The following is a 21771-nucleotide window of genomic DNA, read 5'->3' on the forward strand; positions in this document are numbered from 1 at the left end:
ACTCCCAACAGTGCCTTAATGGGAGACTGAAAGGCTGGATTCCCCTCTCACTGACACAGTATGAATCAGGAGTGACTCCAATTAAGTCAGTAGATTTGGTGTAAACAAGAGGAGGAATCAGGCCCTTCAACTCAAAGTCTAATGCCTCATCACCCGTAGGGAACACTTAGCCCATGGGGAACACCCTGCGGGAGTGTCCAGAAGCTACAAACCATCTGTAGATGGTGTCCCCCAGGCTTCCTCCCTGACACATGGGTCTACACCTGAACTCAGCTGCGTTGCAGTTCCATTTCTCCGACAAGAGAATACTCAGATACTATCTAACCTTCTGTCCTGTGCTTTGAAACGAAGGCTAAAAAATCCAGACCTGTTCATAGCGAGACTGGGGGATGACAAATTCCTAGTGCTCTAGGTGCCAGGGGCCCAGATAAGGCCACCAAGCCTTCCAAGAAGGGGAACTGAATTTTCATGGGGGAAAAATGAAACAAAAAAAAAACATTGGATAAAAAAATCTTCCCGTCTTTTTTTTAATCCATCACAGTAAGGGAGGTGGGGGGAGGCACAAGCCCCTGTTAGATTGAAAGGTGCTAACGGGTGAGTCTTTGATCCAAAGACTATCCCAGGCCCACGTAAAGTTAATGGATGGTTCCAAGCACTCTTACAAACTCAAATGAGGGGGGCAATTAAGCCTGTTTACGTAGAAGAGACACCTACAAAAAATGGAGAGACCACCCAAGGCACATGGCAGGATGGAGCTAAACCATGTGGGCTGAGGGGTTTCCCTGGTTGCAACCACAGAGAATAGAATATTGGTTTTGCTGCCTGTGTATGGTAGAGGCAGGAAGCCAGCAGGAAGTCTGGAGAAGCAATTCTGAGCCGGAGCCTGGGCTGTCTGTTTCTACTGGGTTCAGGGGAAAGGACTTTGGGCACATTTTTTGTCACTAACCAAGATCACGCCCAAGAATAAACCTGACTCACATAATTGATTTTGCCTCCTAATGGAAACATCCCCTGCAAGACCTCGAACACTGACGATCAGCTAGAGCCAAATGGGGCAACCCCCCTCGGCAGGATGCTATGGAGACGCACAAAGTATCAAATGGAAACAAACAAAAAGCCAGCTGATTCCGACCAGAGATGTAAGAACCCTAGATTTATTACAATTGCATTTTGACATCATTTAAACATTTCTTCTCATTCAATAGAAAGCACTGTGTGTGTCATATCATCCATCACTCCAAGTATAGCGCAGCTGGCAAAACCAAAGGGGTCACATCTGTAAATATGCCGTTACTGGATGTAAGGATCCAGTCCTGCAACGCCAGTGCTCAACTTTAAGCATGTGAGGAATGGGAGAGTTAATGGGAGGTCTCATGTGCTTAAAGTTAAGTGAAAGTCTTGGCAGAATCCAGGTCTTAGTTATTATTTTTTAAACTAGCAATGAACATTCCTTCTCCTTTGGTCCCTCACCATTGGCTCTTAAGCAAAGTAGACTGTCATGGGATAAGAGAGAAGGTCCTCTCATGGATCAGTAACCGATTAAAGGGACGGAAACAAAGGGTAGGAATAAAGTCAGTTTTCACCGTGGAGAGAGGTAAATAGCTGGGTCCCCCCAAGAATCTGTGCTGGGACCAGTGCTGTTCAACATACTCATAAATGATCTGGAAAAAGAGGTAAACAGCGAAGTGGCAAAGTTTGCAGACGATACAAAAATATTCAAGACAGTTAAGCGCAAAGCAGACGGTGACGCGATACAAAGGGATCTCGCAAAACCAAGTGACAGGGCAACAAAATGGCAGATGACATTCAATGTTGATAACTGCAAAGTAATGCACATTGGAAAACATAATCCCAACTATACATACAAAACAATGGGGTGTAAATTAGCTGTTGCCACTCAAGCAAGAGATCTTGTAGTCATCGTGGATAGTTCTCTGAACATATCTGTTCAATGTGCAGCAGCAGCCAAAAAAGCGAACAGAATGTTAAGAATCATTAGGAAAGGGATAGATGATAACACAGAAAATATCATAATGCCACTTGATAAATCTGTGGTATGCTCATACCTGGAATACTGTATGCAGATCTGGTCACCCCATCTCCAAATTGATTTATTAGAATTGGAAAAGGTACAGAGAATGGTAACAGAAATAATCAGGGGGATGGAACAGCTTCCATATGAGGAGGTATAAAAAGACTGGAACTGTTCAGCTTAGAATAGAGTCCGCTAAGGGGAGATGTGATCAAGGTCTATAAAATCGTGAGGGATGCGGAGAAAGTGAAGAAGAAATTGTTATTTACCCCTTCACAACACAAGAACCAGGGGTCACCCAATCCAATTAATAGGCAGCAGGTTTAAAACAGACCAAAGGAAGTACTTCAGACAACGCACAGTCAACCTGTGGAATTCGTTGCCAGGGGGCGTTGTGAAGGCCAAAAGGATCACTGGGCTCAAAAAAGAATTTGAGACATTCACAGAGAATAGGTCTATCAATGGTTATAAGCCAAGATGGTCAGGGATGCAACCCCCCTGCTCTGAGTGTCCCTGAGGCTCTGACTACCAGAGCTTGGGACTGGACGACAGGGAATGGATCACTCGAGACTTGCCTATTCTGTTCATTCCCTCTGAGGCATCTGGCATTGGCCACTGTCAGAAGACAGGATACTGGACCTTTGGTCTGGCCCAGTATGGCCATTCTTATGTACCCCCTGCCAATATGCTTTCATTTCATTCATCATTTTCAGTCCTGTGGCTAGAAAATGATCACAGTGTGGAAGCACTAATTTGAAGAAATCATAAAATAATCACAAACCATTCATGACAAAGAAGGGAGGGAGTCGGGAGAGGGGCTTTTAGGAGGGGCCTGAGAAGTGGACAATCTGGAGAGCCAAGAGCAGAGGAAGGAGCAGGAGGCTGACACTAGGCATGGCACTGTGGCTGATCGTGGCATCTTTGGACGCGTAGACTTTTCGGTTCTTGAGAGGCTGTGGCGGTCGAAAGTTGTTGGTCATTTTCATCAGAGACGCGCCAGTGGCCGGGAAGTGAACTGTGTTGACAAATGCGTTCAGCTGCAGACGTGAGAGACACAGAGAGATTTCAAGCCATTTCATTATGTTCAGCCAAAATACTTTTCAGGCCCCTGATTCAGCAAAGTTTTTAAGCACGTGCTCATCTTTAAATGCACATTTAAGGACTTTCTTGAACGCGGATGGACTTAAATACCTGGTTCAGGTTAAGCATGTGCTTTGCTAAATTGGGGCCTAGGCAGACATCAAAATCGATCCCAGTGCTTCCCTGTGACTCAGGGTTGCTCACTCTTGGACAAGGCTCCTGATACTTGGCATTTTTCTTAAAGACCCAGCTCCTGGAGTCAAGTGATCCCATGAGAATCTTGCTTCCGGTAAAAAAAAAAAAAAAAAGTTTAATCTAGTTCTCACAGCTGTGGAGAAACCCTTGAAAACAGGACTCGAGTTCACCCAGCAGCTTGGAAACCAGCAGGCCAACACCATGAACCCCAGATTATTGTTTTTGGAAAATCTCCTTATATTTGAGGCCCAACGGATGGCTTTGAAACGCACTTGGCTGGCCAGGCTGCGCCTGCCTCAGGGAAGCTGGGTTTGCAGAGCAGCACTGAGCCAGGAGAGGAGGACTTTCCACCTGTCTGCCTGTTCCTCTTGGAATCAGGAAAAGGAACCAGCAGTAATCTGGGGCACCGCTGCCCATACAGCCTTTGCCCAGTGGTCCTAAGAGGGAACGTGCCAGCGCAGCAGGGCAGTGCACCCGGAGCACAGCTGGCTGAGCTATTTGATCTGAACAACCTTTGTGGCAAATGTAGCTCACTTCTGGGAATTTCTGGCTACCCGATCCCCAGTTTATTCGGCAGGGTTTTGGTGGGGAGGTTGCAAGGATGTTTCTGGAGAGACTGGGGGTGGAGAGCAGCTTTTCTGTTCCTTTGATTTACTGTCTGGCTTAGTTAATTTGTTCCTGGTTGCTGATTGCCACTGGCAGGCAATGTGCGCTATCCATGTATGATTTTTTAATGTTGCCTAGTGGTCATGATTGATTAAGTTGCTAGAAAACGAGTTAGTTGTCAGGGCCCCTAGAGCTTCTTGTGCAAGTGATTTATTATTGTTTCAATCTAAAGAAATAAACCGAAAAGTGGCTACATAAGTCACATGATTATTGCTGCAGCCATCCAGTTAAGGAGAAGAAACGACTGTATTCACTTTCCAGCACAAACCAGTGAAAATGACATGGGACCTTCAGAGCTTGAAGCATGAGCTAAACAACTGCGAGCTGTAACAGGCTGCCATCTTCTGGGGACACAACACGCACACTGACAATTTGGTACACGGGCAACTGCCCGATACTCACTGAAGAACAAATAATATTACGCTACTAATCACAGCAGGAGGAACTCCGTGCTCTTATTTTCAAAGATAATCAGCGTACGCACGGGAGGCGGGGTTTGACTCCCCACGGGTTGCCCAGCCCTGACACACAGAATGGTGCAGAGTACCGTCCCCAGGAGGAGATGCACCAGGTCAGAATTGCAAAGCCCGTATTGCTTGGATGCTATTTCCCTTGGGAGCACATGTACTTGAAATTGTTATTTGTGCCCGTCTGGAATGGGTTTCAAGTCCAGCACCTGCAGCAGATGGTCCTGTGTGGTATTTCAGTGGGCACGGATGGTAAGAGGAGACAACCTGAGCAGGATCTCTGCTCCCTGAACCGCTGACCAGGAGCTGGGAGTGGGAAGGAACTCTGCATACTGAAGGCCCTCTGCTGGATTCACCAGAGAGCTGTGACGCACTTTTACCTGAGACTGGCTGATAGGGATGGGCTCCTCAAACAGTGTCCAGACGACAACCTCTGCGCAGTCCGGGGTGGTCAGGGAGCCCTGATAGCGGTAGTACTTGGACAGATTGGCCATGCTGGGAAGAAGGTTGTTCAAGCAAAATGTGGATGCTAAATCCACAGAATCCCCTTGAGAGAGAGAGAAAAAAGCCATCATCATAAAAGCCCATCTGGGGGATGAACGACTTGGAAGAGCGGACACTTCTAAAGCTACAGTGGGCACCATTCAACCCTGCCTCCCCCCTTGCATCCTTTGCCACCACAGATGCTGCTAGACCGCCAGGTGCAACAGCAACATCTTGGCTCCGCCTGGCAGACCCTGTGGAGGCTGCCCTCACTGCTCCTCCACAAGTCAGTCAACAGGTAACAGTGTGAGCACGTGGCAGGAGGGCATCAGGCACGGCTGGCATGCTTTGCTCCTCCCCTAGCATAGAATGAGAACCCAACACGGCATCAGCAGGTCATTGGTTCAGACAGCCCCAAACTGGCCCTGGGTTCCAGACTTTCCACACCATGCATGGGCCCCAGGAAGCCCAGTGCCACTGATTCTCAAAAGGACCTGTGCACAGCAGAGCATCCTTGAATTAGACAATGGGCAGGCCATGTAGTTGGATGGCAGTAACATACCTGTGCCCACATTGTGTTAACCCACCGGGAACTACCCAGTTACACTGTGGCATGGAAATGAGTCAAAGGTCCTTGAAACCAGTGACTGGTGCCCCTGCATATCCCCTTCCCTCCTGCTTCTGGGTTCCTCTCATTCTCTATTCTGCCTGCCCTGGAGTGGAGATGACAGAGGAGCGGGAGGACTCACCTTGACGGGAAATGTTCTTCAGGCCAGCTACAATCGTGTTGTAATTGGAATTATCAGCATCTGACACCTGCCAAGCATTACAGAGGGAGAATGAACGACCGGCCAAGGGCAGATCTCGAGGATTCTATTTACAAGGTGAGTCCAAATGGTTCCAGACAAAAACTGGGTACCCGGGAACCCAAGTGCGTTTGCAGCTCTTGTGGAGAGCAATGGGTGTCTGGACATCTATGCTTGTGCTGTGCTTCCGCACCTTGGACTACGATGGAGATTTTTATTCTACAGCACCTGCTAATCTCAAAGGATCTAAAGTGCTTACAAACTAACGTGTGAACTATACAGTTGGCTCACGTCCACCTTCACTGAAACTCAGCCACCTGCGAGGTGTGCGCAATCATTGCTCATCAACACACAGCGACTCTATCCAGCAGTGAATAATAGCATCCTGCAGACGCTGCAGGAGTTCAAAGAAGGCTGATGTCAATACCGAGGGCGAATTGGGCCATGGCACTGGAGTTAACACCCACCTCTTATGAAACATGCCGTGGGATCTTTAGTGACATTTCCCACATGAGAATCATAGAATATCAGGGTTGGCAGTGACCTCAGGAGGTATCTAGTCCAACCCTCTGCTCAAAGCAGGGCCAATCCCCAACTAAATCATCCCAGCCAGGGCTTTGTCAAGCCTGAATTTAAAAATCTCAAAGGAAGGAGATTCCACCACCTCGCTAGGTGACGCATTCCTGTGAGGCTGCTTTAAAACTTCCTTTACACGCCTATTGTAGATTTCACTACTGCTCCCTAAGCCGTGCCCACAGTGAGCTGCTATTCTGCAAGGGGAAGCGATAAAATAGAAAGCTGGGATGTCAACTTCAGTTCTTAAACAGTAGTTGAATGCTGTCTGCTCAAGCTGTCAGTCAAAACTGCCCTTTCTCTGCCCTGATCAACAGCGGAATGTGGGGGGTATTTTTAAATCTCCAAGATTCGGTATGTTTTTCAGTGACAGCTTAATGGGGGAACACTCCAGCAGCCATGCATTGCAGACAAAACTGCAGACAAAGGCTATGATGGGATAAGGATCTCATTCTGATCACAAGACAAAACCAATCTCAGGTTGCTAGGTCGTAAGCTCCTCTGCAGGGCGGGCAAGGTCACTGTACCGGACAACATCCTGATCACTATCCTATCCCAGCAAACAGCAAAGTAGGTGACTAGGGAGGCCCCCAGTAGACATGAAGCTCCCACCCCGGCATGCTGTCAGGATAGCTGGTGGGTTAAGCATCTTTGTGAGACATGATGCTGGTTTTCATCTCATCGGTACACAACAAGGTCACAGCTACCAGCAGAGAGGCAGAGAGAGAGAGAGATCAGTAGGGGACCAAAACACTTCTCTTCCTATGCACCTGCTGTACAGCCAAATGTCATGGGTTCAAAACAAAGCCAACAAGGCTGAGAGAAAGGGTGGTCTCCTGGTTATAGCACAGGACTGCAAGTCAACAGACGTGGGTTCTATTTCTATATTGCTACCTCTGATTCACAAGGTGACCTTGGGCAAATCACATCGCTGATCAGGGCCTCAGTTTCCCTGCCTATAAACTAGGAATAATAATCCCCCTTCATCACTAGTGTTTCAAAGCACTTTGAGGTCTGTAGACAGAGAGCACTATAGAAACACAAGGTTTATTATTATTATTAAAAAGACTTTTTTTCCATGCTTTGCGTTCTCCCCTTGGAGAGAACAGAAGCAGCTTTCTAAGTGCAGTCACTGTACGTAAATATTTGCACTCCTTTCCTCTTCCCTTATCTCTCTCACACACACACTCCTAGCTCCAGAAAAATGGCTCTGCACTGACATAAACCACACAGGTTCGCTGCCACGTCAGCTAATTGAAGTTTTCCCAGAACCCTTAAGCCATTGCGTGTGACTTTCTTTCATAAGCAGCATAATGGGCAGTCAGGAAAGCTATTTTCAATGGTGTTTACAGGTGTCTGGAACCCCAGCTGCTAACACCATTGTCAGGAGGGGGATATCATATAACTGATTTACACAAGTCTGATTCAGCTCTCACCATTCACCTGTACTTTGGAGAGCTGGTTCCAATGCGACCCGGACTCCAACCACCCTGGCTTTGCACAGTTCATATCCAGGGGAGCGGGGGAAGAGAGCACTGCCCCAGCAGCGGCAATGGTCTCGCAAACCTATAAACTCCCAGCTGACCTCCCACTACCTATCTGCTTAACTTTAATTTTTAGTCTTTCAATAGTATTCTTTAAGGTTTATAAAATCTTTTGGACAGAGAGAGCAATCCAACTGGCTGATGATCTCTGTTATGGCACACGTGGCAACGTAGAAGGTTTTGTCTTCTGTGCACTGCACCTTTACATTTCTAGACATATGCTGGGCTCCATTCAGCTGCAGAAGAGACACCCACACCGTGCTCTCTTCTGGAGACTTTAGTTTTGTTCTTTCTTGTTTTATTGCTGCTTCTGAATAAAAAATCAGAAGTAATTTAGACTATAAGTGTGTCAATACTCGGTGTATGGAAAACATAACTTATGTAATTAATGGACCAAAACCTGCAGTAATCAGAACTCAGATTCAGTAATGCTCCTGCAGGGTTCAAGTGCTTTATTGAGCCTGGAACATTACTTGCAACCCAGAAAAGGCTAAGTGTGTGTGCTCAAGCCTATTCTTTCTGGAAGGAAATGATCAATAGGGTCCATCTAACCCCACGGCCCCATCTGATCCCTCTTTATGCATTCTAAGTCATTTTTCACTCTTGGGCACGTCAAACTGCAGCAAAAAGCACATGGTTCGTAGGAGCTGCAATGACAGCCAGAAGGTGAATGTTTTCAGACATGGAAATTTGTGACTTTCTGCACGCTAAGTGGCCTGGCGCTGGAATGAGCAATGGGGCAGCTCTCAGGATGGAACAGCCTTTGAACAAAATGAGAACTTGGCTACATTCTAGGCAGTTCCTGACAGCAGCATAGCGTTGGTGGGAGAGCTGGGTGAATCAGGCTGTGTTAAAATACACATTTGTCCATTTGCTTTACAAAAACAGGGAACCCCTGTGACTGCCTCAAGATGCCACATTCGGTTTAGCTGCAGTGCAATTCAGTGGTGATTTCTACTCTGTCCAGAGGGTTCGTGTTCTTGGGTTATTCTTCCATTGGGGTGAATTTCAAACATTTCCCTGCTGCATTCCATTGGATGCACTGGGCACAGAGGGCTGTATTTTCCCCTGTCCCCTGGCACTCAATGCACCAGTTACACAGTGGATTAAAATCTCAAATCAGAGATTAAACCAGTAGTTACCGCTAGGGTACAGTGAACACAGTGACTTTGAAGCGAGCCACAGACGTGTTTCTCGGGCCTTGCAGGCACACAGCCTGTGACCTGAGGATTCGCAGCACCCCTGAGCTGTGGCAACCAGACCCCAGGGCACTGCGGGAGTGTTTCCATCAGCTTTGGAGACAAAGTGCCATTTCTGGTGCTGGTTAAAGGGGCTGACTTGGCAGGGTCAAGGGTCTTAGACCCAGAGCAGGTACTCTCCGGGCAATGCCCTACCTGCATGCCCCAGCCTGAGAGTATCTCTCTAGACTGATGCCAATGATACAAGCTGGTGATGTGGCAGTTCAACACAGCACAGGATGGGATCTCCAGCAATGGAGGGTTTGTTTATTAAAGGGCCTAGAATGCAGGCTACTCTCTGCCACTTCCTCAGGGTAACTCGGAGGAATCTGGTAGTGAACGTGCAAGCCAGGGGCAGGGTGTTTTCGACGTACCTTGTACAAGAAGCCCAAGACAGCCAGCCCATTCGGATGCCCTTTGGCCTCGCTGAAGGTTTTGTACTTGGTGTTCATGTGAACAACGTGCAGCTAAAGAGGAAGACACACAGAAGGAGGGTGAGACCTGTTCCAAGCCATTGTAGTATTTTACCCCATCAGTCACAGGGACAGCAAACGGACACTCAGCTCTCCCCTTCCGAGCGCCCTTTGTAGCCAACAGCACACACAGCTCCTTAACGCTGTGGGCATCCACATCCCTGACACTAGGAGCCCTTCACACCACTCTGGAAGTGCAAGAGGGCCTTAGCATAGGTATCAATGACAGTCACGCTCGCTCTGAGGCCTCTTTACGCTGCCAGAGTGCCATAAAGGGCTCTCAGTGCAAAGCAGAATCAGGCCCTCGGTGTTTTACGGCTGCATTAAAATGTCATTCCCTCCAAGAACAGGAGGGTACTGGAGCAATTGCGCTCAGGTATTCCCTGGCTACCTACTCTCCCTGGGCATGCACTCTGCAGAGACACACCCATGTTCATTCATGCACCCCGTTGTACATAGCCTCATAATCACCAATTAATATACAGCTCCTAGAATAGGCACAAACTCCGGGACTGGAGCTACAGGCGCCAACTTTCCAGTGTGCCGGTTTAGCTGACTGCTCAACCCCTGGCTCTGCCACAGGCCCTGCCCCCACTCCACCCCTTTCCGCCCCCTCCCCTGAGCCTGTCGTGCCCTCCCTCCTTCTCCCCCCCCCCCCGCCGAGCCTCCTGCACGCTGATCGGGCGGTGCAGGGAGGGAGGGGGAGGTGCTGACTGGCGGGGCTGCCGGTGGGTGGGAGGCGCTGGGAGCAGGACTGGGGAGCTAATGGGGGGCTGCTGACATATTACTGTGGCTCTTTGGCAATGCACATGGGCAAATTCTGGCTCCGTCTCAGGCTGGGGTTGGCCACCCCTGTGCTAATGGCTCATTAATGACCCGCAAACAGGTCCATTCCAGTATCCTAAAGCCCTTAGCAGTTTGCCCAGTCAGACAGTTTGAAGGGAGGGATATTTATCACCTTATAGCTCCAAACAGGATGCGCATCTTGAGTCAAGTGGGAAGGATGGGGAGAAAACACTCGCCCCTCATGAAAAGGTCGCCATTTTTAAATGAACCATACTGAATGTGTTCTGAGCATGCGTCCCAGAGATCTCTGTAGCTGCAGGATCCCACGCCCCACTCATGGGACAGACTCCGGTGTGGAGCAGCTTAGCCTCATGGGAGTTGTAGTACAGGTGCCGGTTTTCCTCTATGGGCTGGGCTCCTCACCCGAACTACGTCTCCCATGACGTGCCGTGGCCTGGTGCATGGCTTCCCTTCACTCAGAGGGGAGACCGTGCTGCATCGCAGAAGGTGTCGTCCGACAAGGGAACCAGGCCTATAAAAGTGAATGGGTGCATGAGGGCACCTGAACGACAACTCCCATGAGGCACTGCGGCGGCATTTCAGAAAAGAAATATTTTGGTTTACGATTATTCACTGAAACTTTGAAATTGTCCGCGGAAAGCTTCAATGAAAATGAATATTCATTCGTTTTTTCACTGAAATTTTCCAGGGGGACGGGGGAGGATATTTTCCAACCAGCTCTGCCAAACACAAAATCCAGAGAGACGTGGGTTCACCTGGGGTTTGCTGAACCTAAGATATATACATTTAGCTGGGATCTTTTGCGGTTTGAGTGCACAGTCTTATCATGATCTTTGTCAGCAACAGGGGTGGAGTTCTCAGCAATATGCTGCTGTGAACACTACTGCTACTATGAACTACAACTCCCATGAGGCATGACCTCCTCTCCCCACTTACCTCCATGGGGAACTGGTCTCCATCAATGGTATGCTCTGAGCCGTTCCCCTTGAGGTTCCCCCAGTGGAAGTGGAACTGCAGGGCTCGGTACTTCTCAAGAAGAACCCCAATGGTGATATTGATATGTTCGCTCACAGACTCGCCTTCCAGACTCATCATCGCTGTAAATGGGCCAGAGCGAAGTTACAGAGGGAAAACACATGGCTGTAATCCCACCAGCCTCACCCAGGACATCGGCGACCTCTCATGTACACAAAGCAGATGGGGTAGAGGTGGCTGGGAGCGTGGGAGTGAATACATGTGAATGGAGGAGCACATAAAAGAGTCCAATCAGCCAGCTCACACCTCTATAATTTCCATGCAGCTGAGCAAACCTCAAGGCCATTCTTCTCGGGCACAATGCATTCTCAGGTTAATAACAGAGCCAGATGCAAGACTGTGAGCTCCTCTGGGCAGGGATCATGTTCTGTGTTTGTCCAACACCTAGCACGCACCATGGGGTCCTGGGCCATGACAGAGCTCCCAGCTGCTACCACAATAGAAATAATAAATACATCATACTGAAGGGAATCCTGCGACGAGTCAAGCTCACTGATCCAGCCCTGGGCAGTGCAGCTCCCCGCGGAAAAGAGAGTTTGAGGGGCCAAGGAAGGAGGGAGAGAGGGAGTCTGGCACAAATACCCACCCGTGTGCCCGTTATTCATGAGCTTCCACTTGCCCGGCGGGGCCTGGTCATAGCCCTCAAAGAGGATGTCTCCTAGGTTCCTGTCCCTCTGCACTTTGCGCCTGTCAATGTTAATGGGCGACTGGTTATCTCCCCCGCAGCCTTTTGCCAGATCCTTCCAGTACCTGGGGCCTGGAGAGAGAGAGAGAGAGAGAGAGAGGGAAGGGGGTAAAACATGGGCCACATGGGGGCAAGCTACCACGGAGTGAAGGGTCCTGGTGTCGTCATGTGAGGACGCCAGCAAGAGGAGGCTTCCTGGGGCGCGTGTTAAAATGGAGCTGGGTTTGCCAAGGGCTCCTGGCTTTCCTGCTTTAACCGAGCGAGTGCTGGTAAACACAGCCCATCCGCCCACGAGCTCTCTCTGGCCGCAAAGGACACAGCACCTGCCAGCACTTTCATTAGCCTCTCCCTCCACGCACCCCCGCCCCCACGAGAGACGGCCGCTCGCTTAGCTGACCTTCGTGAATATTAATGAGCCGGGTCTTAGTCAAGCCTCATTCATAATTCAGCAGGATTTCCTCGCTGGGCCAGGGCCTATATTTAGCCTGACAGGCGGCCCCTGCTCTCTGAGCTGGTAGTTACAGTCCCTGAAAAGCAGGCTCTGCTTCCCCGAGTAGCTTCCTCGCTGGGTTTGGTTTCTTCTTCCCCCCGCTCCTCCCACGTCTCCCCTGCAGAGGTTCTCCGCGCCCATCTCAGCCCCACCCCTTCGCCCTGCTTTGGCCGTCGTTCCCCGCCGCACACAGCCCCCTCGGACACGGAGGCCTCCGCGCCCTGGCTGGTTGGGGCTGTTCTCTTGGGTCTATGCACTAGCAGCCATTTGGATGCTCCACAGCCACCACGATGGTCACCTGTAAGCCTGAGGCCTTCGCGCCAAGGCAGCCGCAAGCCCTTGTCCCTGCTTCACTCCCCTGATAAGCCATCGAGATGGAGCCGAAGCCGCCCCGTGAGGCCACGAACACAAAAGCGTCATTGGGCTACCGCAGTCGCCACGATGGAACGTGGAGACAAAAGGGGACAGGCGCCCAGTGATCGAAGAACCATCACACCACCACCGGTGAGCCCAATGGCAGCAAATGGCTGGCTCTGCTGTCTACTGCTGTAGGCTGCCAGGGAGCTGGGATCGTTTCAGTGGAAACCATGGTGAGTAACATTAATCTGCGAGGTGCGTAACCTTGTAACGAGGAAGGAAGCCAGACAGTCTCCCTGATCGGTAATGTTTTGGCTGCTGAAATCCAGCCACTCCACTTTATAATGAGCGGCACAATAGAACATCTGCTTTATTGCAGCGGCCCAGAGTCTGGGAGGAGAAGATGCCACAATTAAAGCAGAACACTAAGCCAACACATCAGCAGTCCCCTCACTCGCCACGTCAGCTGGAGCCCAGGAATGATGTCACCGAGATTTGGCTGTCTCTGAACTGCAGGGGGAGTCAGGGCCTTACTCCTGTCACTGGACAGTCAGGAAGGCACTTGGACACCCATGGAGCAAAGCGGCTGGGTCCTTCCCTTTTGCTCCACACGTGATCAGCATCAGGCACTGAAAGAGCATTCCAGAGGGAGTGGTGCTATTAGCCCCATTTTACAGATGGGAAACAGAGGCAGAAAGCCACTAAGTGACTTTCCCAAAGGCCCGCAAGAAATCTGCGGCAGATCAGGGAATTGAACCATGATCTCCCAAATCCGAAGCTAGCGCCCAAACCACTGGGCCATATTACTGCTCACGCATAGACGGACTGTGAGGAGCAGGCCAATTTGTCTCAGTACAGATGTGTTTCATTGATACGACCAAGAGGGATAGGATGGAGGTCTATAAAATCATGAATGGTGAGGAGAAAGTGAATAGGGAAGTGTTCTGTACCCCTTCACCTAACACAAGAACCAGGGGTCACGCAATGAAATTAATAAGCAGCAGATTTAAAACAAACCAAAGGAAGTACTGTACTTCTTCACACAATGCACAGTCAACCTGTGGAACTCATTGCACAGGATGTTGTGAAGGCCAAAAGGATAACTGGACTCAAAAAAGAAGTAGAGAAGTTCATGGAGGATAGGTCCATCAATGGCTATTAGCCAAGACGGTTAGGGATGCAACCCCATGCTCCAGGTGTCCCTAAGCCTCTGACTGCCAGCTGCTGCTGGGACTGGACAACAGGGGATGGATCACTCGAGAATTGCCCTATTCCGTTCATCCCCTCTGAAGCACCTATCATTGGCCACTGTGGGAAGACAGGATACTGGGCTAGACGAACCCTTGGTCTGACCCAGTATGGCCGTTCTTATGGTAACATGTACTAAATGGCACGCTTCAAAAATCACACTAGTCCTTACAGGGCCACATATATGCCAGAAATAAAATACCGCATAGATACACATATAAGTCCTCAAAGAAGTCACTCTCATGTATAAGTCCAATACTGGCACATAAAATGTACCCTCTTTACGTACCATTCCCATGGAAGTTACCCATTTCAGTTACACTTTATATTAAGACTCCATTTTATAAATAGTTTATAAAGCATTAATAAATGATTCATAGATGTTGTAAGTATGTTACAGACACGAACAGTATGTGTGATAGATGGTTATCAGCACCTCATTCAGAGCCATTAGAAATAGCTGTAAGCCATGGTTATAAACAATCTGCTGATCTATTGAACTCTAACAATTGATTAATCATTCATTTACATATTTATTGAGCTTTTTAACCCTTTATAAACTATTTGTAACCGCTCCTTTAATATCAAGCGTGACCGACATTTTAAATGCATAACTATATTTAAGTATGGGTAAAGCAATCCATTTATTTTCTTGGCGACATCGCGAAGGGCATTTCTCGCCTCTGAAATGTAACTGTCCACTTCACGCTGTGTTTCCCAGGCTCTTCCGAGCACAGAGTTGGGCGGTGAGCCTACATGTCAGAATGCCAGGCTGACGTTTCACATCGCATCTCTGTTTTCTCTTTTGGGTAGCAGGATGTTGAACAATGTTGCCGACTTCTGGCCTCTGCTGAGAGCCTGGCACCATTCGCACTGCTCAATAGCCATTTTCTATTTATAAATCAAATCTTGACCTCAGCAAAAATGGGGAAGCCGAGTGCAAATGGATCCTTTCGCTCAGCCTGGCCCTGCAGTCTTCTGTACAGGGGTCCCATTCCAATGCACCCCCTGCTGTCCAGGGAAGCTCTGACCACACGCATCCACAGCACTCTGAACGTGACACTGAAAACCAAATCCCACTCCTCGGGGAAGTGAAGGGCTCCCAAACGAGCGAGCGAGATGGGTGACAAACAAGTGGGGCCTGGCAGGGCAGCTGGTAGCTCCTGACTCAGTGTCGCATCAGAGCAAGGCAATGCAACTGTTGCTCTGAATTTCATGAGGCCCTGAAATCCTTTTGTGCCGAGAGCAAAGAGAGCCAGAGACATGACAAAGAGGAGACACGCCGTGCTGAGCTTCTCCCCAGAGCCATGTCAGGAGGTGGACATGCACACTACTTCGGTGTTAAAGTGACAGGGAAAGCCTCCTGATCCCAAGGGCCACAGCAACGCAGCAACGCAGAATAGAGGCTCCCCTTTGAACAGCCTCTCAAGCTGTCCCTCAGGTCACTGACCGCAGCTCGGACCGATCAGCTTATTTGATATATTAGCATGCATGCAATTTAGGCTTCAAAGTGCACTCAAATAATTCACACGTTAGCACAATACGGGTTCACTTCTTCTTCCCTCAGTCGGGTTTCCCACCGGGAATTAGATTACACGTTGTCCCAGTGCTCGCTCCACCGCTCCAGGGCTCTGCCTGGCCCAGAAGGTTTATGCAAAAGACTAAAAAGATCAAAAAGGGCTGACTCTGAGAGGACGTATTCTGCTCCTGCACCAGTGCAAAGGCCCTGACTTCAGGGGAGACAGCCCTGGTTTAGCCTGGGGGGGAGAGGGAGTTGGATTAGGCTCAATGGGAATAACCAAGTAGGTGCTTTGCAAAAAGGAATTTAAAAATCTCTCTGAACTCTAGGGTTGCAAGGGCAGTTTTAGGCACTGCAATTACCGTGATCTCTGCCCGCGGGGCCACGCACGCACATTCACACACCACACACGTTCACACTGCCTTCAGACACGGGCGTGCAACGGACATGCTGCCCCAGCACACTTGCCGTCTGCACACAGCCCCACTTGAAACAATTTCTGTACTCACCACATTTGGGATCCTGTGAATCGTAGCACCAGGGAACTGCAAGAGAGAGAAGAATTCAGAATACAAGCTTGCAGGAATGGAAAAAGGTGTTAAAATCCACCGGTTTTTGCAGGGGCAAAGAGCTCATTGTGTTCTCACTTTTCCTGACCCATCATTCTACGCAGCCATGAAGGGTTTGCAGGAAACCACGCAGGTAGATGCTCAGGCCTTGACATGGGCCTGATTCTACAGAGGCAACATACAGGAGTGAACAGCAATAGCCTCAAAAGCACCAGGTGACTTCGTGGAGTTGCTCCCTAGCAACCCAGAATTTAAATGAGAAGGGTCCACATGGAGCCCTCTTGTGGTCACCCTTCAGAATATCAGTCACCACAAGCAGGAGGTACTGCAGCCACCCGGTTCTCTGCCCCCGGGGCCAAGTGAGCGTCAGGCTTCCCAACCTGCCCGTGACTGATGTGTTGGGGGATGGAGGAAGGAGGAGGTGGTCACAGAAATTACCCAGCACTGTTTTCACAGCAGATTCCTGCCCGGTTTCAGCAAGTTGTCCTGGGCCGTGCTGTCACCAAAACGTACCTGTGGTCATTTTGGCAACAGGTTATCGTGGTTCTGGTGACATTTTCTTTTTTGCGGACACTGGATTTTGCTTAAACCAGCAGTTTTAGAGGTAAATTTGGACCAATAATTAGCTGAATTACCAAAACCTTTGTCACTAAAGCTGGGTGGCCTCCCTTAAATAACGTGAACCTGGCTGTAACACGCTAGCATAGCGAACGTGATCATGCCTCCCTCTCACAGCGGTGCCCAGCCAGTATGAAACCTTGTCACTTACTGAGCTCAACAACAAGGGCTCTGCTTCAGCGCCAGCGGCAGAGACTGGGGCTGCAGGTTTGAACCCTGCCAACAACCAGAACGTGAGTGGTCCCACTGACTGGTAGCGGACTAGTCCCTGAAGTGAAACACATGCCCGTTTGCAGGACAGGACCTGTATGTGGCGACAGTTTGTTCTATGAGCACCATATTTTATTGCCATTATTTCTGTGAATGCCTCGGTGACCTTCTGATTACAAAGGCTTTGGAAATCACAGATGATGGTAGCCCCTGTTCTCCAGGGCATGGCCGGGCTGTGAGGAGGATTAGCTACACCCCAAGCTCATCCCCCAACCACATTCACACCCAAGAGCCCAAAAGCCAGCATGCAAGAACATACCTGCCCCCTTTCTCCTGTGGTCTACAGCAGTAGAGCAGAGGGTTGAAAATCAGTTCATAATACCCCTAATCCAGCATCACACCGATGCATTCCATGCAGGTCGAATGGAGCAGGTCTGTCCTGCAGGTCATTACTATAACTTGCATTGGATCAGCTACATTGGTAATCTGGGCCTTACCTTTGTCCAGAAATATTTGCTCAAAGGAAAAGCTGATGCTAAACCCATGGGGGTGGGGTTTGCATTGCAGGGAATGTAAAGAACAAAACCTAGAGTCCCTTATTACCAAGCATTTTCAATTTTATTGTTCGTGCATCCAGTACCAGGCCCATTCTGCTGGCCTTCTGCTTGCTACAGTTCAGCATCTTCTGTCCGAGACGCAGCCCGAGGAAGGACTGAGCTATCCAACAGCAAACACCTCTCGTGCTCACACAGGACACCCGCTGCTTTTTGAGCCTCACAGGGCAGCACCAGAGAGTTCAGTCCAAAAGCACTTTGGACTGTAGCCTGTCTTCCTTCCCCATGCCTAATTCCATTCACCGCCAGGGGAGTTTTGCCTCAAAACCACTGATGGGCTTGAGCCCTTCTTGTACTTCATGGGATTGTGGATCTCCTCTTTCCTACAGCGTACAGTAACTGCCCAGGCCCTTCACACACACATACAAGGGAGATACAGATTAAACTGAATCTCATTTCTCTAGCTCATGCTCATGCTTCTAGTGTCTCTAGATCCCTTTGTGTTAATTCTCTGTCCTCACCAGCAATTGCAACGCCACCCAAACATCATCTGTACATTTCATGGGCTTTTCACCCCTTCTTCCAGATGACTGTAGAAGATGCTAATTAAGGCTGGATCTATCCTCTATCCCCGCAATAGCCGCTCTAGAATCGCCTGCCAGCCTGATACGCTGCCACTCGTCACTGCTTTGTTTATAGTGCTGCCATGGTTTTTTGATCTGTCTCGCTAATCCTGGCCAGTCCAGTTGAAATTAATTGTGAGAGCAAATTTTCAAGAGACCCTATATCAGCGTGCTTTAGTGAACGTCAAACACAAAAGGCAATTGTCTGCATGCCTTTCATCCACTGACACCACTGTCCTCCTATCAAAGGAACAAGTCTAGTTCATCGGGCAGGATCTGTTCTTGAATCCATCCTGCTTAGTGCTCATAAACTATGGTTCTCTTGTCTCTCGGTGTTTCATGATTTAGTCCTCACTTTATAATAGTTGCGCCGTTTTACTCGGAAGATCTGCAGGTTGGTAATTGCCAGGATTGCTCCTGCTTCATTTTATCCATGTTTTTTCTCCAGTTTTCCACCAACTCTCCAGCATCATCCTCTCTGTCAGTTCTGAACACATCAGGGTTTGGTGATGCAGGGTAAGCAATCTGCATACGTTCCAGTTAGTCCCCTACTTGTTCTTTAGGGACAGTTCATTTTACATGTCGTCCGAAATTAATTATCATCTACCAGTGATCATCATCGCTATTATGACAGTAGTGCCTAGATGTCATACCTGATGTCAGGGCACCATTGTGAGTGGCTCTAGGAAAACCCATAGTCAGGAACGATCCCTGCCCTAAAGAGCTCACCATCAAAGTAGACAAGACAGACAGAAGGTGGGAGGCAGAACTGAGCTCCTCATCCCTGCTCCAGCCCTTGTATGCCAGGTGAAAGGGATGTGGCAGCATCCAAGGGCTTTACATGCCCTGTTTCTGGCTAGTAAAGAATTCTCCCATACAGAGAGGGTGGGAGACAGCCAGAGGGCTGCTTTCAAAGGGAGGAGGACAGATTATGGCAGGGGGAAGAGAGGGTGAAGGGGATAGGCTAGGAGGAGAGCTGGGGAGGACACACTGGAGGGGGAAGAATAGGGGGCAATAGCTTCCTGTCCAGTTACAATAAACAGCTTCCTGTCTCAGGCATTTCCCTGTCTTCTTCCCACCCCATAAATACAGCAACAAGCACTCATAAAATCCACCCGCTCCTTAGCACTTGTGTTCAATGCCCCATCATCATTTTTACTGGACCAATTTTCCCTTTTATCTTCTGCCTATTAATAATAGATCTAAAGAGACCTTTCTTAGGAGCTGAGATCTTCGCTGCAATCCAGCATTCAATATTAGCTTTTGCTCCTCTAATTATCCCTGTAACCTGCTTTTGTTTATTTTTATAGCTCCTACAATCCTCTCCCTGAGCAGATTGATTATATTTTTAACCTCCTTATAATTGCTTGTCCTATTCTTCACATCTCCACTTAACCAGACTGGCCTTTGTTGCCCTTTTGTGTGTTTACTCTGGATTTAATCAAGATGAAAAACTCGGCAACAGTCCCCTCCCGGCTCGTTTCACATATTTCCACATTACATTTCCAGACACCCCTTTTCTCCTTCCCACAACGCTTAGCGCTTCTCATCCACAGACAGCAAAGCACCTTCCATGGCAGCACAGAAAGTTAATGGACTTGCTCAAGGTCATAGAGCAAGTCAGTGGCAGAGATGTGAAGAAGGCTCAGGAGGGCTGTTTCCCATGCTGGTGACATGCCAGCTGGGCCATGGGGTCTCTCTAACATCCCATTACTGTTGTTACTCATATACTACCGTAGTCCCCAGAGACCTCAGTCAGAGCCCTGTTGCACAAAGTGCTGTGTGTACACACACTAGACTGTGAGCTCTTTGGGGCAGGGACTAAGTACAAAATGAGACAGCAGGTGGCTATAACAGACGGGGCAGCACAAGGTAACATGGACATGATTAAAACTTAATAAGGAGCAGTCACAGCACGCCAGCCTTCATATTTCAAATCCAGCAATGATGGGCTCACACGACCCTCAAGGTTCTCCAATCCACCCCACCCATCTCTCAGCCACGGCTCAATGGCTAACAAGGTGACCACCTTGGCTGCTGCAGCGTACCGTGTCCCCCCGGAGAAAGCTCTCTTGCTGAGCTCTCACAATCAGTAACGGAGTCATTAGACCCTACAGTCCCCGTTTCTAACCCTGGCACTGGGGAATAAACCTCCTGGCCTGAGGCTCCTACAGCAAGAGATAAGGGTCACCCAGCCTACCACGAAAAGGAAAAGGAGTACTTGTGGCACCTTAGAGACTAACCAATTTATTTGAGCATGAGCTTTCGTGAGCTGTAGCTCACGAAAGCTCATGCTCAAATAAATTGGTTAGTCTCTAAGGTGCCACAAGTACTCCTTTTCTTTTTGCGAATACAGACTAACACGGCTGTTACTCTGAAACCAGCCTACCACGCTGTCCTTTTCTGATGCAGTGTTAAAGCAAACCGGTTCCCTCCTTTCTCTCTGCGTGCCCCTTCGCAGGTTTCATTTGTCTTCTCACCGAAAAGGAGAGCCACCCGCAGCCACTTCCTCTAGTCCTGGGGTCTTTGTCCCAAAACCACCCATGGAATTTGTGATCAGGGGATTCTGTTTCTCACTTTGCCCTGGTTATTGGTAGCTTGGCTGTTTTTCTTAGCCCCCCTTAAACTCACACACACACATACATACACCCGACTGTCTCCTAGGAATCCACCCATTATTTGTTTGTTCTCTTTTCAGAAATTGCCGAGCTGGCAGCAGGCAGCCCCGTATTCATCATTTCCTAATTTACTGCAGCTATCACTCGGTCCCCAAGGCTGCAATGGATCCTTCCCCAGCTGCGTCACTTCGGCTGATTTGTTTCTTTCCAAAGCTCTGGGATGACACACTGAAACTTCTCTGGCACTCTGTCATTCTCCTGCTCCCCGGACCTCTGTCCCCTGAGCCAGAGGTGGGGGTGAATTTCAGTTTGGGCGCAAGGAACTGTTTGGGGAAATGTTGATCTCCTGCCTTTGGATCCTCTGCATCTGCCCGTGTGAGCTTTGAGTCTGATCCTTCTCAAAACCAAACATCTCCCACGCTCTGCTTCCTCCCACCCCTCCCAGACACAGCTGCCCTTGCCCCCGGTGATTTGCCATCTCCTCCCCTCCTCAACACACAGCAGTGGAGTGGCAGCCTGAGCCTTCACGCATTAGCCCGTGCTGGCTAGTTGTTAGCACATGGTGCTGGGAGTCAGGACTCCTGGGTTCTATTCCCATCTCTGACGCTGCCTTGCTGTGCAATCACGCAGAGACAAATCTGACCTCAGCCCGTCTCCAAAAGCTGAATGTCATGAACACAGGGCCAGATCCCCTGTGGCACTTCCCTGCTGTGTGCCTCAGTTTGCCCATTTGTCAAACAAGGATAACAATCCCTCCCTACCTCCACAGAAGGTTGTGAGGCTAAACCCATTCGTCACTTTGATCACTTCGGAGAGAAGGCACTGTGCTGCAGAACTGTAAAGGTAATTATTTACTAGTCCTCTCCCTCTCTCTGCCCCCA

General features: G+C 49.2%; 1 protein-coding gene across 1 annotated transcript in view; it reads right to left on the reverse strand.

The window, feature by feature from the left end:
• Positions 1 to 1135: 1135 nt before the first annotated feature.
• The window catches only part of LOC141999599 (carbonic anhydrase 15-like), a 28657-nt gene continuing 8021 nt past the window's right edge, over positions 1136 to 21771 (reverse strand). The window contains exons 2-8 of the mRNA XM_074973204.1: positions 16208 to 16243; positions 11986 to 12156; positions 11301 to 11461; positions 9459 to 9551; positions 5673 to 5739; positions 4821 to 4987; positions 1136 to 3069 (exon numbers count right to left, since the gene is read on the reverse strand). Of these exons, the coding sequence (XP_074829305.1) occupies positions 2854 to 3069; positions 4821 to 4987; positions 5673 to 5739; positions 9459 to 9551; positions 11301 to 11461; positions 11986 to 12156; positions 16208 to 16243 (911 nt within the window). The 3' untranslated portion in view covers positions 1136 to 2853. The remainder of the gene's footprint in view (positions 3070 to 4820; positions 4988 to 5672; positions 5740 to 9458; positions 9552 to 11300; positions 11462 to 11985; positions 12157 to 16207; positions 16244 to 21771) is intronic.

This window comes from Natator depressus, chromosome 15, assembly GCF_965152275.1.
Source record: "Natator depressus isolate rNatDep1 chromosome 15, rNatDep2.hap1, whole genome shotgun sequence".
NCBI classification, from domain to species: domain Eukaryota; kingdom Metazoa; phylum Chordata; order Testudines; family Cheloniidae; genus Natator; species Natator depressus.